Consider the following 14,829-nt stretch of genomic DNA (forward strand, 5'->3'; position numbering starts at 1 on the left):
GTGAGCTTGCTTTGGTCATTAGCATATGCTCTTGCCTGCACCTCCCTCCACGCTCCACGAAAGCTACACGGTCGCAGTCGACCACCACGCTCTCTTGTCATACATACTAACGACGAATACGACGTCACGACCACCCTTTGCGAAAACAGACACAGACACCTCCCACGCGGAGATGATGAGGCTGGGAGGTACCGCTATACCCATCACGACATCACACGAATCAGCGAGATAGAGATCAGCCCGCGCGTAATATACTACCACCGCCGCCAAGATGGTCTCCGAACGCATCTACGATCTATGCCGCCCCATACTCGAAGATGAAGCTCTTGGCGACGAGGACAAGACGGACAAGCTGGAGGACATGCTGAGCAGTGCTCCCGTCTTGCTGAAAGGCAAGGCACTGGAGGATGCTGTGCTCGGCGCATTGTGGCAATATAAAGCTGCGACAGACAAGACATCCTCGCCACCTCCAGCCCGTGGCGCGACGCTAGTGCGGTCACGTTCCCCTGCTCCGTGGCTGCAGAGGGCAGGCACGCCAGTCTCAGGCACCAGCTCACCACGTCCTTCCACCGCGACTCCTTCGCATCCTCCCGGTTTCGGGCCGGGACCTCCAGCTTTTGCACGGACGAAGTCTTCGACCGCTTCTCCATTCGGCTCACCACGGCCTTCGCCACGCTTGCCTATCGCAACACCAGCTATCCCTCACAGTCCTCGCTTGAGCGCTTACCAGTTCAGTGAGTCTTCGCCTACGACTGAGAACTATGGCGATTATGGAAGTGACACGGTCGACTGGCTGGTGAATGACGATGCAAGCAGTAGTACCAGCTATGGCGACTCGGGCTTCAATAGCTCCTCGGAATTCATGTCACCTTACACGACTGAGATGAGTCCATACGACATGCTACGATCGATCTTGCAGGACCACAAAAGCGACGACGAGCTAGAGCAGGTGCTCGAAGCCAATGGCTATGATTTGAGCCAAACAATTAATGCTCTTATGGAGGAGCAAGGCATGAATATAAATGCCATGGCTGCTGCAGTACAAGAGCAGCAGACTCGTAACATACTAATTGGGAAGAGCATGTCTCCATCCTCGCGACCAGTGACGCCGGCTGGACAGCAAAAGTCGCCAATCGTGTGTCGATACTGGCTCACGTCGGGTCACTGCGCACGTGCCGACTGTCGCTTCGCCCACGAAGTACAAAATCACATCTGCAAATTCTGGCTGCAAGGTAATTGCCTGGCAGGCTCGAATTGTCTCTTCTCGCACGATCCAACAGCACTCATGCAACAGCTGAACATGAGCGCCAGTGGGGCTAGCACACCATCTCAGCTTGCCCACTTCCAACTGCAGGACTATGACTCCTTTCCAGCCTTGACACGAACCACCAGTAATCCGTACGAGGAGGAGGAGGTGGCGAGTGTCGACCCGAACGTCCTCAACGCCATGCTAGCCCAACAGCAACAGCAGCAAGCACCTGTCCAACCACCACCAGGCCTCTTCCCAAGCTTCGTCCCTTCCGGTCCACGCAACCAACACAGCAGACCCAGCTCTCGCCCAACAAGCCGCCACACCTCCCGAGCACCAACACCATCCCAACAACCCAACTTCCAAGATGACGAAGCCTTCCCCTCTCTCGGCTCCGCCGCAGCAGCCAAACCAGGAAAACGCCACCACGGCAAACGCGGCGGCCACGGGCACCACAACCACACAGCCACTCCACCCCAACCCAGCAGTCTCGCCGACGTCGTCCGCATGTCTCCCTCCCCCGGTCCCACCAGCAGAGAAGCAATGAAACGCGGCCTCCGCGCCAATAAATCCTTCACCGCCTCGCGCGAAAACAGCGCCGCCGCCCTCGCCATCCCACCTCCAACCGACATCCCCTGGCTCGACACTGGAAGCGGAGTAAATAGCGCGTATATGAAAGCCCGCCAAGAAGCCTTTAAACACGGCGGCCTACGCAACAAATTCCTGCAATCCGCCGCTCAAGCCTGGAACCGCAATGATGCTCGAGGTGCGAAGGCGCTGAGTTTGAGAGGCCAGAACGAAAACAGCATCATGCGGGAGAAGCATCGCGAAGCGGCTAAGATCTTGTACGAAGAACGCAATAAACACATCTCCCCCTCCTCCTCCTCCGGCTCAAAGCAGCAAGAACTCTACGTCGACCTCCACGGCCTGCACCCCGAAGAAGCCGTCTCCTACCTCTCCTCCTGCCTCGCGGACCAAGCCCGCTCTTCACGACCCGTCTACGCGATCTGTGGAACAGGCCACCATAGCAAAAACGGGAAGGACAAAGTGGGGAAAGCTATCCGGACGTTTCTGAACGAATGGCGGTATGCTTTTCGCGAGTTTTCGGTTCCCGGAGATCGGAATAATGTTGGGGGGATTTTGGGCGTGGATCCGGGGTCGTATGATCGGGAGGCTGGGGGTAGTGGTAGAGGGGTGGGGGAGGTTTTGGCGGGGGGGAGAGATAGTGGGGTGGAGGTTAGGGGCGATACGAAGGTTTTGTTGTTGAGGGAGGATCCGAGGCGGGTGGGGGTTGGTGTTGATGATGATGATGATGATGGAGAGGACGGGGAGGAGGGGTAGGGTTGGTAGTGGGTGTGGAATGAAATGAAGTGAAATGAAATATGAGGTTATATCATCCACGTATGTGAGACTATGCCTTACGTGCTACTGAATTGGTTTGACCCTTATCTGGTTCGCCAATCTGCTGTGTCTACTGATTTTGGAAGCAACTTCGACTCACGCTGCACAACCAACCTGCTATACTGTACCGTGTCCTCGATCCGCAGGCTCGTACATTAGTCACTGATAACTTGTGCTCCCGCAGATCTGAGCATGCAATCACCTCTAGGTCTTGAACAGCAGACCATGGTTCTCCCTATTACTGTCGACATTTTTTCGTCTCTTCCCATTCTCACGAACTTCATTGGAGCACGATCCGATCTAAGCGCCCCGAATCCACTGGGGAACGTCGCCCGCTACGGCGCTGGTCTTCTCGAGCCCTCCCTCAGCCAAAGCAGTCGATGGTGAGGCGCACGCTGAGGATCTAAACGTCCTGTCCCAGGGCATGTGAAAGTGGACAACGGACGTCGTGGCAGTCTCCAGAATGTCCGCTGTAGATCAACATCGGTCGGAGGGATCACAGTCTTGGAATCTGAAGAACGGCATGAAGTCGTCGGCAGGGACGTCTGCGACAGCTTGCGCACCGATTAGTCGACCCAGACAAGGCTACGCTAATGCACGGCGGGATCGGTACCATGGGGCTCGGGCGAGAAGGCAACGGTCAACCGGGCTGCATGGTGAACTCGACCACCAAATCCCAACGGCATGTCCTCGCCAATGCATCTGCAGCGATCAGTGCATGGCATAACAGCTTAGTAGCCTATCGGATCCTCTGGCCCCGCGCCTATGTTACCCAGGCGAACTATGCCGCTTCGATCTCAGTCCTTTCACTGTCCGCGGCTTGCGGTATACAACACCACAGGAACAGATCTCCTGCCTGTGATCGCCACGCGGTCCCATTGGTGAACCATCCCGTACGTGACAGACGCTCCTGCTGCAAGAGATCTGCCCCAAGGCCGTCTGCCGAAATCTAGACGGTGTGGGGCTGAGGTGCCGATGCATCTACGGCAGTGCATGAGGCGATCTCTAGCAGACGAATTATGATCATGATCCTCGTAAAGTGGTGAGGCATTTTTGGTCAGTGCAGATTCCTGAAGAGATATTAAAGTGAGCGTGATGCACACGAGTCGACAGTATTTCTTCCGCTGTTCACATTTCCACTTCCCATATCGTATCAAGGAACCCATACAGCCCTTCGTACGCAATCTTGCAATAATATGCGCGAATCATAGCGGACTCGGCAACAGATTCGTCAACGCCACGGGCCTTGTTGGCTTGTCTGTCAATAGTACATCGTCTTCCACCCCAGTGAGCGACACAATCGTAGCGTCGGAAGAATCGAACGCGATGAACAATATGCTTGGCATTATTGGTCTGGTCATAGCGGTCCTAGGTGTCGCCGTGGCCATTTACTATGGTCATCTCCAGCTGAGAAAGCGTCGGGCCATACCCGGAACTCCTGCATATTTGTTTGTCTGGACGACACTCGCGGCCATAGGGTCCCCAGCATGGTATGCGGTAGCAGCATGGCATCGGCTCCGTGTCGACCTGTCTGGGCATTCGCAACCTTTGTATGTATCTCCATGAAGGCCGATGCTAAACGATAAGATAGCAAGCAAACTGACCCCTAACAGACCAGCGCCTTGATCCGGACACGACGTGTATCGAATGGGCATGCAGTCCGACGCGGGCGAAGCGAAGTCGAGTGTTTTCAGCTGCCAGTCAAAGCGGCCGAGAAGTAGAAAGAAGTCTGGAAGAACAGGTTGCTCAGATAGTTGCGACAGCGCCCAGGTATGCTCATGCTGGTCATGTGGATGAATGAGATGCAAACGAGAGTGATGTCCTGGTGGCCTGACTCTGTAGCGGTGCGAGAGTAGCAGACTCACATACTTCACAATAATGAATTTTCATGCTCGGCACGTCCGCGATCACATCGTTCCATCCGGCGCAAAGCTCTGGAAAGCCGGCATGTCCGCAGTAAGAAAGTAATTCCAATCAAAGTCGCTATTGTTCAAGATGTCCAGACTCCAGTCCTCACTTGTCGCCGTTTGAGGCGTGTTCAGCTGCTGCGGCAGCATAGCAGCGCCTGCAGCTGTTTGTGGCGCAATCACGGTACCGTTCATATAAGCCTGCGGCGCCAGTGGTTGTGCAACAGACATTGTACGTGTAGCAGCGATGGGTGGTGATGCCAAGTTCTCAGGTCTCGGATCACAATCTGCATCCTTCCGAAGGCTTTGGCCGAGTATGCCTGAGTCCTCGTCCTTACGCTTCTTAGACAGCCGGATGAGGAAGCGTGCGGTTTTGAGAGCTTCTTTCATCGCCACAGTGGGAAAGCGTGCTGTGACTTCTTCGAGAGTCCGCACGGCGTTTGAGATGTGTGCTAGAGACTCTCGGACATCCATAGCCAGGAATACGCAGACTGCCTGAAAGGGCACATTTGCGACGTGCCACCATGGCTGACCTTCGTTCGCTAGTCGTCTTGCAGCTTCGAGTCCGTTGAGCCCAATGCTGATGATGCGGTTTGTGATGTCTGCCGACAATGCAGGATTTGACAATCGTATCCGACGGTACCCACAGAGCGCAATGTTGGCTTTCGATAGCATGATACCATCGTGCTTGACCTCGTAGTCTTCGAGCTGTCTCAGGAAGTCTTCCCACTGCGACGCTTGATTGAGTCGCTCGGGATCCAGGCAGCATGATACACTGTATAGATTGACATAATCTGTAGTGAAGTCGCCTTCTCGCGGCGAAGGAAGCTGGCACGTAATACCTCGTAAGGCTACTCGCGTTCGGCCATACTCGAAGCTGACCCAAGTGTTCAGCATGCGCGCCACCCAGAACGTGCGACCTCGAATCTCGGAGTCGTTCAGATGATCGTTGGCATGAGAATGTAGCGCATGATTGCTCTTCTCCTGGTGTATGCCAGTCGACTCTACCAAATGCATGGTCGTACAACTCGCCATCCATGTTGCATGCGGATGATACGTGCAGCGAAGATATAATGTGCGCAGCATCCATGATTGTACGTCAATCAGACTTGGCGGCTGCATCGTGCTAGTGTTCTCCAGCGACAGCTTGGCAAGGCTGACTATCGGATTGATGTCGAAGCTCTGCTGACCGTTCGACCATAGATGACCCAATGCTGCGATGCCTGCTAGCATGTGGTCTGGTAGTCTACAGACTTCGGGCCTTGCCCACCGCAGTCCTAGCTGCTCCATTACCCATCGCTGTTCCAGGAAGCCCCAAAGGATATGTACATTGAGGAAGTAGAGTCTCGCAAAGCTATACATTTGGTCCTGTCCCAGTAGATCTGTGAGTGAGGGTGAAAGTGGAACTACATGTTCGCCACTACCCAGATTCCACCCAAACGTGAACAGCTTGGGACCAGAACTTGGATCCAGTCTCAGCCCAAGCAGTCGTGTGAACGCAATACTCGAGTTCGCCTCCATAGACCGCACCTTCGTCTGGTCCTCAAAGTTCGTCCTGTCTTCCTTGACTGGCTCGGGTCGAGGAGGAGTGTCTTCGTAGATTGGCGCATCTCGCGCCGGGCCAGCATGATGCTCTCGTTCATGTAGCGCCTCGCCGGCCTCTACGAGCTTGCTTCGCTTGCGAGGATGTTTTTCGAAATAGCATTTGTACTCGAATTGTGTACACATGTTGCACGGGAGGTTGCCATCGCATCGACGTTTCCTCAAGCGACACGGCTCACAGGCTTGCTTTGCGCGCTGTCGCTTTGATGAAGACGGCGGACTATTGCTGCCTTCGTGCTGCTGGATGTTGCTGCTGCCGTCCATGCCATTAGCCGGCTCCATGGTTGCGGAAGTTGTGCGGATGCTTCGGAGTTGTGATCGGCCAAGACTGTTTGTCCGGTGCATGAGCCTGGCTCTGTCTAGAAGTGTTGACAAAGCAACTCAATAGGCTGTCAAGTCACTAGTATGACACCTCTAGCGCTAGGATCCCAGCTTGCAAGACTCGTGCTGTTTTGGTTGCGATGAGATCCGAGCAGTGAAAGGGATTGTTCAGCATTGCAGTCTCTCGGCAGAGCTTGCCGAAAATGCCAACGATATGGAGGCAAGGCGCGGGGAGAAGCTGAGACAATCATAAAACCATGCTCTCGGACGGGACTGCACAGAAAGGATCGAGAATGTCAATGCAACATAGCCTCCTCGCGTAATTTCTTCGCAGAACAAACGGAACAGTTTTACACGCTCTCTACGGATACTAGTATGTACACACTGAGCTTCTCTAACCCTCCGAAGCAGACGCACCAGTAATGATGTCCACCAGCTCGTTGGTAATCACAGCCTGTCTCGTTCGGTTGAATAGAATCTGGAACCTGGTGATCATGTCGCCGGCGTTCTTCGATGCGTTGTCCATAGCGTTACGGCGGGCAGATTGTTCGCAAGCATGGCCCTCGGCAAGAGCCCAGTAAAGGCTGTTGGCAAGAGCGTACTCGCGGAGGTTGGCAAGGACTTCATCTTCAATCTCGAAGGCGGCGAAGTTGGCTATCATAAAGAGTTAGCTAAGATTCGCTTGGATACGCAACTTATGCACTTACGTGACGCAGCGATAGCCTCCTCAGAGAAAGCCTCAACGGTGACGGCCTCGTAGGACTGAGCGTTCAAGAACTTGTTGTAGATGATCTTGATGCTGGCGTAGTCCTCGGGAAGCAGGGAGATCTGGTCGGCAATGGCCTGAGCGTCTGCGAAGGTAGGCACATCCTTGCCGATACCAGCGAATGTCAAAGCCAAGTCCTTGGGGTTGCTCCTGCTCAGTTGCGCCTTGCACTTCTCGCCCACAATGACCAGCTGGTAATCGCTAGGGTGCTCAGTCATCAGACGACGCACGTAACGCGTCATACCAGAGTGTATACCACCACAGAGACCCTTGTCCGAACTGCACACCACAAGCAGAGTCTTCTTGCCCTCGCTCTCAAGTGGTTTAGTCTCAGCCTCCTCGAAGACAGTATTGGAGGTCTGACCGTATGATCGGGAGGTGTTCATGGCACGTTGGGCGCGGGTGAGCTTGGTCGAGGCGACAATCTTCATGGTCTTGGTGATCTTCTCAATGTTGCGGATGGACTTGAGACGGCCCTCGATCTCACGAAGGGTGGCATAGTTGGCGGACTGAAGGGCGGGAGTGGCGGCAGTGACTGGGCTGATGCGCAATGGCTCTGTTAGCTTTGCTGTCTCTCCATGCGGAAGAGCTTGTCGGGCTTGCTGCGTGGTGTACGTACCGAATGGTGAGCGCCGAGCCAGCCTTGAAGGCCGGACGAGCTGCCCGAGACAGCATGATGACGGCTGCTCGAGTGTAGGTGTGATGTGGATGGGCGTGAATGCTTACGGGTCCGTCACTGCAGCAAGCTCGTCGATGGAGGTTTCGACGGGGCTCCTGGACGCTTACGGGAAGCTCCGGGATGGGTTGACACGTGACTGTGCCTTGACTTCTACAACATTCAGAACCAATTGTCCCGTTCTTTCTACTTTCCCATTCTTCTAGACAGGCTCGCGCAGCTGCGTTACTATCATCAACTCCACTGCACTGTCCTTACCACGACAGCAATCATTATTACCACAACACGGCTTCTTACGAGGCTCCAGACACAACTCCGCTTAACAGCAGCATCCAAGTCGCGTTTCGCTAAGTCCAAAAGCACCTCGCGCGTCGAGTTCACAGAGCGATACACGTCTCGCATAGTCGCAACACAACTCGCGCATACGATCAGAAGGCCTTGGCCATGTATCAGGACGATGTCGGACTCAGAGGATGACAGGCCTTTAATCAAGGGTATGTTATTGCATCACTGCGCCCTTGCAAGTTGACTTCACTGGCGTGTCAATTCGGCGAAGTCCTGCCCCTCAGCTGAATCGGACTTGGTCAGAATTTGCTCACTTTCACAACTTCACTTCACCACAATCAATTGCTCTCAACAGTCTTACTATTGTTTGCATGTGACTCAACATATCCCTTCATAGGAATGCCGGCTTCCAGTTTCCAACGGTCAAATTTTCATCAACACACAAAACTGGTCGTGTGCTTCAACTAACAACGATTGCAGCCAAGTCAAAAGACACAATCTCGAAAGCAGTTGACGCCGCCATGGACAAAGCAGCACCGACGAATGGCCACGTCGCTCCTGGTATCAGTCTGGCCATGGGTCCTGTCGATACAATGGAAGTTGATCCTCCAACGACAAATGGCACTGCGGGCAAAAGAAAGTCATCGATGGCGAACGGCAAAACTTACAAGGATGAGAGCGACTCGGACGATGTTCCACTGACCAAGAAGCGTAAGACGAAGGCTTTGGACTCGGACGACGACGACGTACCACTCAAGAAGATAGTCAAGCCACCCAAGGCGTCTGCTGCACAAATCGGAGAATCTGATGACGATGACGATGTACCACTTGGTCAGAAGTTGCAGAAGGAGAAAGAGGTCATCGAGAAAAGGGCTGAGAAAGAAGCTGCGTCACTGCGTCGCAAGGACAAGAACGAGGAAGCCAAACGTAAAGCGAAGAAGCAGAAGAGTGACGACGAAGACGATGAGCCTATTGCCAAGAAGAAGAAGGCTCCTGCGAAGGCCAAGAAGGTCAAGAAAGAGGACGATGAGGAGGACGACGTGCCGCTCAGCAAGAAGGCACCCGCTAAGAAAGCAGCTGTCAAGAAAGAAGATGCGAAGAAAGCGGGCAAAGCCAAGGTCAAGAAGGAGGAACAGACCGCCGAAGACGATCAGGCTGAGGACGAAGAAGAAGAGTACAGGTGGTGGGAGGATCCAACCAAGGGCGATGGAACCAAGAAGTGGAGCACTCTCGAGCACAACGGAGTCATCTTCCCGCCTGAGTATGAGCTACTACCGAAAAATGTCAAAATGGCTTACGATGGAGTACCTATTACGTTACACCCAGAAGCTGAAGAGATCGCGCACGCTTTCGGGAGCATGCTGAATTCGACTCACAACGTCGAGAATCCAACCTTTATCAAGAACTTCTTCGCCGACTTCAAGGAAATGCTCGACAAGACGGGCCATGCTACAGACAAGGACGGAAACAAGGTCAAGATCACAAAGTTCGAGAAGTGCGACTTCAAGCCGATCTTCAACTACGTCGACGCTGCACGCCAAACCAAGAAAGCTCTTCCGGCCTCGGAAAAGAAGAAGCTGAAAGCGGAGAAGGATGAAATAGAGGCACCGTTCATGTATTGTACGTGGAATGGTCGCAAGCAGAAGGTCGGCAACTTTCGTGTCGAGCCGCCAGGTCTGTTTCGTGGTCGTGGCGAACATCCAAAGACCGGCAAGTGGAAGAAGCGAGTCGCACCCGAGCAAATCACCATCAACATCGGCAAAGACGCAATGGTGCCGAGACCGCCCGAGGGGCATAAGTGGAAGGAAGTCAAACACGATCAGGAGGGTACATGGCTTGTTATGTGGCAGGAGAATATCAACGGCGCATACAAATACGTTATGCTGGCTGCCAACTCCGATGTCAAGGGCCAGAGCGACTACAAGAAATTCGAGAAAGCCCGTGAGCTGAAGAAACACATCGACCGTATTCGCAAGGACTACCACAAGGAGCTCAAGTCTGAGCAGATGGCTGAGCGCCAGCGTGCTACCGCCGTATATCTCATCGATCAGTTTGCGCTTCGTGCCGGTAACGAGAAGGGCGAAGACGAAGCAGACACCGTGGGCTGCTGTTCGCTCAAATTCGAGCACGTCACCCTTCGCCAACCAGACACTGTCATCTTCGATTTCCTGGGTAAAGATTCAATCCGCTTCTACGACGAAGTCAAGGTCGATCTGCAAGTGTTCAAGAACCTCAAAATCTTCAAGCGCGCGCCAAAGACCGAAGGCGACGAGATCTTCGATCGACTCACTACATCTGGTCTTAACAAGCATCTGTCGAATTACATGACTGGCTTGACCGCGAAGGTCTTCCGTACTTACAACGCGTCTTGGACTATGTCAAACCTGCTCAAGGACATGAAAGCGACGGGGACAGTGCCTGAGCGCATCAAAGCCTACAACGATGCCAATCGCCGTGTGGCCATCCTGTGTAACCATAAGCGTACCGTGGGCGCTGGTCACGCTGCTCAGATGGAGAAGATGGAAGGCAGGATCGATGGTCTTCGCTATCAACAATACCGCCTCAAGCAGCAGATGCTCGATCTTGATCCAAAGCTCAAGAAGAAACGTGGCGCGGAGTACTTCGACCTACCAGAAGGTATCGACATTGAGTGGGTGAAGAAGCACCAAGAAGAGCTCGTGACCGAAACCCGCGACAAGATCCGCAAGAAGTTCGAGAAGGAGAACGAGAAGCTTCTGGCGGATGGCGAGAAGGAGATGAAGGCCAAGGAGCTCGATGAGCGCATGGAGCCTGCTGATGAGTTCGAGGCGAAGTTCAAGCGCGAGAACAAGAAGGGCGGGAAGATCGAGGCGGACGGCAAGGCGCCCACACTGGACAAGTTGGACGCTGCGCTTGAGAAGCTCGATACGAGGATTGCTACGCTTAAGTTACAGAGTGAGGATCGTGAGAGCAATAAGGAGGTTGCGCTGGGGACTTCCAAGATCGTGAGTTCAGGACCGGCCATTCGTGACAACATGAGGCATGCTGACAATCTTTGCAGAACTACATCGATCCGCGTCTTACCGTCGTCTTCTCGAAGAAGTTCGACGTCCCAATCGAGCGCTTCTTCTCCAAGACGCTGCGTGAGAAGTTCGACTGGGCCGTCAAGTCTGTCGATGAGGATTGGGAGTTCTAGAGGCATGTGCGAGATGATCTGTTGCGGGATATGGCCCACCAGATGCGGCTGTGTCTCATGACAGTCTTGCACCCTAGCCGTGCCATTGCCATCTATAGTGTAGTATACCTGTACAATACTGCTATAAATCCTGCCACCCGACGTCCATGCAATTTCCCGGGCATGTCACATGATGTACCCAAATGCTATTATTGCTCCTCTTGCCTCGTGCCGTGAGTCAATGAGTAGTAGGGGAGACTCGCTCTCGGATGCTTGTGTCGAGATTCCATCACGGGCATATTATGTATGATTGAATATGCCGCTAGCTAGTTCGGGGAAAATGTCAACCAAGCTCCATGTTGCGGCACAGCAACGATTGCCGCGCTATCACGAGCTCTCCACGCCTTCCCACACGTACCAGCAATGCCATTGTCAGACTGGCTATGGAACCGCAACACGCACCAAAAAGATGACGGCGAACGTATACTGCCAGCGTTGCCCGTGCAGCATGCCACGAAGGACGAAGCCGAGCATAAACAAGCATCACGATCACAATTCCTGGAGCCTCGAATCATTACAGCCTGTGTGATCACTGCTGGAGCGACCTTCGCGGCTCTACGTTTCTACCGAATGTACCTGAAGCGAGTACCGACCGCAGGCCACATCAAGCCAACAGATTTCCACAAACGGAGTCTATATGGCTACGTGACTAGTGTTGGTGATGGGGATGGCTTCCACCTCTTCCATACGCCAGGTGGTCCTTTGGCAGGGTGGGGTTGGTACAGAGGTAGAAGGCCACAAGAGAGTGACAGGAAGAAATTAAAGGATCAGACTATCTCAGTACGTCTTGCTGGTGTCGACGCGCCTGAGTGTGCACACTTTGGCAACCCGGATCAGCCTTACGGTCCTGAGGCTCTGGCGTGGCTGAGGAGTGCGATACAAGGGACGTATGTGCGGACGCAGGTTCACAGGGTTGATCAGTATCAGCGAGTGGTGGGGACTGCGTATCGACGGAAGTGGCTGTTCTTTCGGTCGGATATTGGGCTGGAGATGCTGAAACTTGGACTGGCTACTGTGTATGAGGCAAAGAGTGGCGCGGAATTTGGAGGGAAGGAGGAGGTGTATAGAGCTGCTGAGAAGAAGGCAAAGAGCAGAGGCGTCGGCATGTGGCAGAATCCTGGGTTGGTAGGGAGATTACTTGGGCGTAAGGCGACTGCTGTCGAGACGCCGAGAGAGTATAAGACAAAGGTCGCTGCAAAGGAGAGGGAAGTGCAGGTGGGAGACAAGAAGGTTTGAGGTGTTTACCGTCATTGTTATCTTTGGCACTTGCTCCCCTTCGTGGCGATTGACCGTACGGAGCTGGTTGAATCATGGCCCTTTTTACACTTGCTGGCCTCATGTCGATCTCTCCACCATCATCAACAGCATCTGTACGCCACGGCGGTTTGCAGTAGCAAGGCTGGCTTCAGGGCATGCACATAACCAACCAGCAACACAACGACCTGGTTCCAAATATGGATGGAGAAGTGATGAGAGTGCATTCCGATGTCACTGTCCCGTGTGCGACAGACGTCAAACACTGTCACAACGCCCAGCGGCTACGACTCAATGGTGATTATCTAAGCTAGAGTCGCGACCTCGACGTTAAAGATCGTCGGGGAAAAGCGAGGATTTGACGATACAACGCTTTTAAAAACGCAGATTCCTCCTCCATCTTGTGACCTTGTGGCGAACATTGACGTAGCGGTCCGGCGGCCAGTCTAGTCCTCGCTCCTCGCTTGGAAGAATTGAAAGATGGATTTTGGCGATCATGGAAGCCACCAAGCTTTGGCTTCGCCATCTACGCGAAACGGCGCTAGCATCGAAACATCCCTGCTCGCATCCACACGGGCTCCTGGATCACGGCACACGGCAGCTTGTCAAAAACGTGGCTGCATCGTTATTTGCTCTACCGTACTACAAACCATGAGACGTGGCCTGGTGACTGGAAACATGGCGCTGTCGTGTCGTCGTTGGTTGAACGGATATGGCCATATACAAGACACCGCTGGAAGTACAAAGCAACATCCCTACACTTGCTCCGTATGGCGTTCCTCCTCCCTGCAGCCATGTTCACGCGGATACTTCCCCGAAAACGATCTTGCCGATCGACGGCCGTGCTGTAACGTAGAAAGCTTAACCAGGAAAAGCTTGTTACAATCGCCTCGCACCACATCCCGCCGCACCAATGTCTAGCTCGTCTAGCAGCCCACCCGTCAACCGGCAAGCCATGTCGTGGTCTTGTGGTACTATGAAACTTGGCGGCTTATATTGAGGATCGACTACTCATCGATGTGGATGATGTTGTGCCGTGTCTGGGGAGGTATAAGGTAGACTGTCGTCCGGCTCCCTTGGGCTTTGATCCTGCACAATCATAACTACTGTCCTGACAGCTTCCAACAAGATCTCTTCCTTTGCTCCTCACAGTTTCCGGTCACACTCTCTCATCATGTTCACCAAATCCATGATCTTGGCGGTCGCTGCCGCTTCATCTGCCTATGCTCAGCAAGCTGCCTATGCCCAGTGCGGCGGGCAGAACTTCCAAGGTAGCACAACATGTGTGTCTGGCTACCACTGCGTCGCGCAGAACTCCTACTATTCCCAGTGCATTCCGGGCTCTGGTGAGATGACGCTCCTGTCACTTTAGCATGCTAGTTCAGTATTCGCTGACCTCTTCTGTCCCAGGCTCTGGTAGCAGTCCAACCACAAAGGTCACCTCTTCGGCGGCTTCTAAAACTTCAGCAACCTCGAAAGCCGCTGCATCCACCTCGCCCGCGACTGGAAGCGGTACCTACAAGGCTTCTTTCACTGAGTACGGTTCTAATGATCAGAACAACTCGGGCAATTGTAACGTCCCTACCACGGCGTGTGGGTTTTATACGAATCCTGGTGGATACTCTGCCGCTGTATCTCAGAATGAGTTCGGTGTGGGGCCAGGGGCGGGAGCTGGTCCAGGTTGCGGGACGTGCTGGAGGCTCACTATTGAGACGGACAGCTCTGGTCACGCCGTGAGTAATGCCGGCAACAGCATCATCGTCCAGGTGACAAACTTGTGCCCTGCTTCTGGAAACCCGCTTTGCGCCCAGAACGGCCTTGGTGGTACGAACCAGTACGGAGCCAACCTCAACTTCGATACGTGCATCGACTCTGGTGCGTCAAAAGCTCTGTTCGGCAACTCTGGTGTCGGATTGGGCGTTGGCACGGCGGTCCAGGTTGACTGCAAGCTATGGTCAGGCACAGTCGTCCATTAGCCCGCTCTCACTTCGAGATGTCGAATTCCAGATCGACATGGTCTCTACAGGTGTTGGGTCATCGTTGGAGTATTGTACCAGTCCGTGTTACAAACCTGGTATTTGACTGGTGGTTGCAATAGTCTTTCGCAACGTGGTCCGGGAGCACGACTTGATGTAATGATCGATGGTGGCCGGC

The 14,829-nt window shown here is 53.8% G+C and overlaps 6 protein-coding genes across 6 annotated transcripts; 4 read left to right on the forward strand and 2 right to left on the reverse strand.

Annotated features, from left to right (window-relative positions):
• Positions 1–271: 271 nt before the first annotated feature.
• On the forward strand, positions 272–2,590 carry LTS14_005509 (uncharacterized protein; the record flags this gene model as incomplete). Its single annotated transcript, XM_064838207.1, has 1 exon — positions 272–2,590. One exon carries the CDS (start codon positions 272–274, stop codon positions 2,588–2,590), a length of 2,319 nt encoding a protein of 772 aa, XP_064694292.1.
• A 1,967-nt stretch (positions 2,591–4,557) lies between these two features.
• Positions 4,558–6,441, reverse strand: LTS14_005510 (uncharacterized protein; the record flags this gene model as incomplete). Its single annotated transcript, XM_064838208.1, has 1 exon — positions 4,558–6,441. The coding sequence occupies one exon, from the start codon at positions 6,439–6,441 to the stop codon at positions 4,558–4,560; it is 1,884 nt and encodes a 627-aa protein (XP_064694293.1).
• A 433-nt stretch (positions 6,442–6,874) lies between these two features.
• Positions 6,875–7,921, reverse strand: ATP3 (atp3 gamma subunit of the F1 sector of mitochondrial F1F0 ATP synthase; the record flags this gene model as incomplete). The annotated part of the gene is made up of 3 exons (XM_064838209.1): positions 6,875–7,134; positions 7,188–7,786; positions 7,866–7,921. 3 exons carry the CDS (start codon positions 7,919–7,921, stop codon positions 6,875–6,877), a joined length of 915 nt encoding a protein of 304 aa, XP_064694294.1.
• Positions 7,922–8,728: 807 nt separating this feature from the next.
• Positions 8,729–11,382, forward strand: TOP1 (DNA topoisomerase 1; the record flags this gene model as incomplete). The annotated part of the gene is made up of 2 exons (XM_064838210.1): positions 8,729–11,191; positions 11,248–11,382. The coding sequence occupies 2 exons, from the start codon at positions 8,729–8,731 to the stop codon at positions 11,380–11,382; spliced, it is 2,598 nt and encodes an 865-aa protein (XP_064694295.1).
• Positions 11,383–11,784: 402 nt separating this feature from the next.
• Positions 11,785–12,657, forward strand: LCL3 (putative endonuclease lcl3; the record flags this gene model as incomplete). The annotated part of the gene is made up of 2 exons (XM_064838211.1): positions 11,785–12,201; positions 12,259–12,657. 2 exons carry the CDS (start codon positions 11,785–11,787, stop codon positions 12,655–12,657), a joined length of 816 nt encoding a protein of 271 aa, XP_064694296.1.
• A 1,192-nt stretch (positions 12,658–13,849) lies between these two features.
• On the forward strand, positions 13,850–14,651 carry LTS14_005514 (uncharacterized protein; the record flags this gene model as incomplete). Its single annotated transcript, XM_064838212.1, has 2 exons — positions 13,850–14,021; positions 14,086–14,651. 2 exons carry the CDS (start codon positions 13,850–13,852, stop codon positions 14,649–14,651), a joined length of 738 nt encoding a protein of 245 aa, XP_064694297.1.
• Between the last annotated feature and the right edge of the window lie 178 nt (positions 14,652–14,829).

The sequence above is a fragment of the Recurvomyces mirabilis genome (assembly GCF_035927965.1).
Source record: "Recurvomyces mirabilis strain CCFEE 5264 chromosome Unknown scaffold_13, whole genome shotgun sequence".
NCBI classification, from domain to species: domain Eukaryota; kingdom Fungi; phylum Ascomycota; class Dothideomycetes; order Mycosphaerellales; family Teratosphaeriaceae; genus Recurvomyces; species Recurvomyces mirabilis.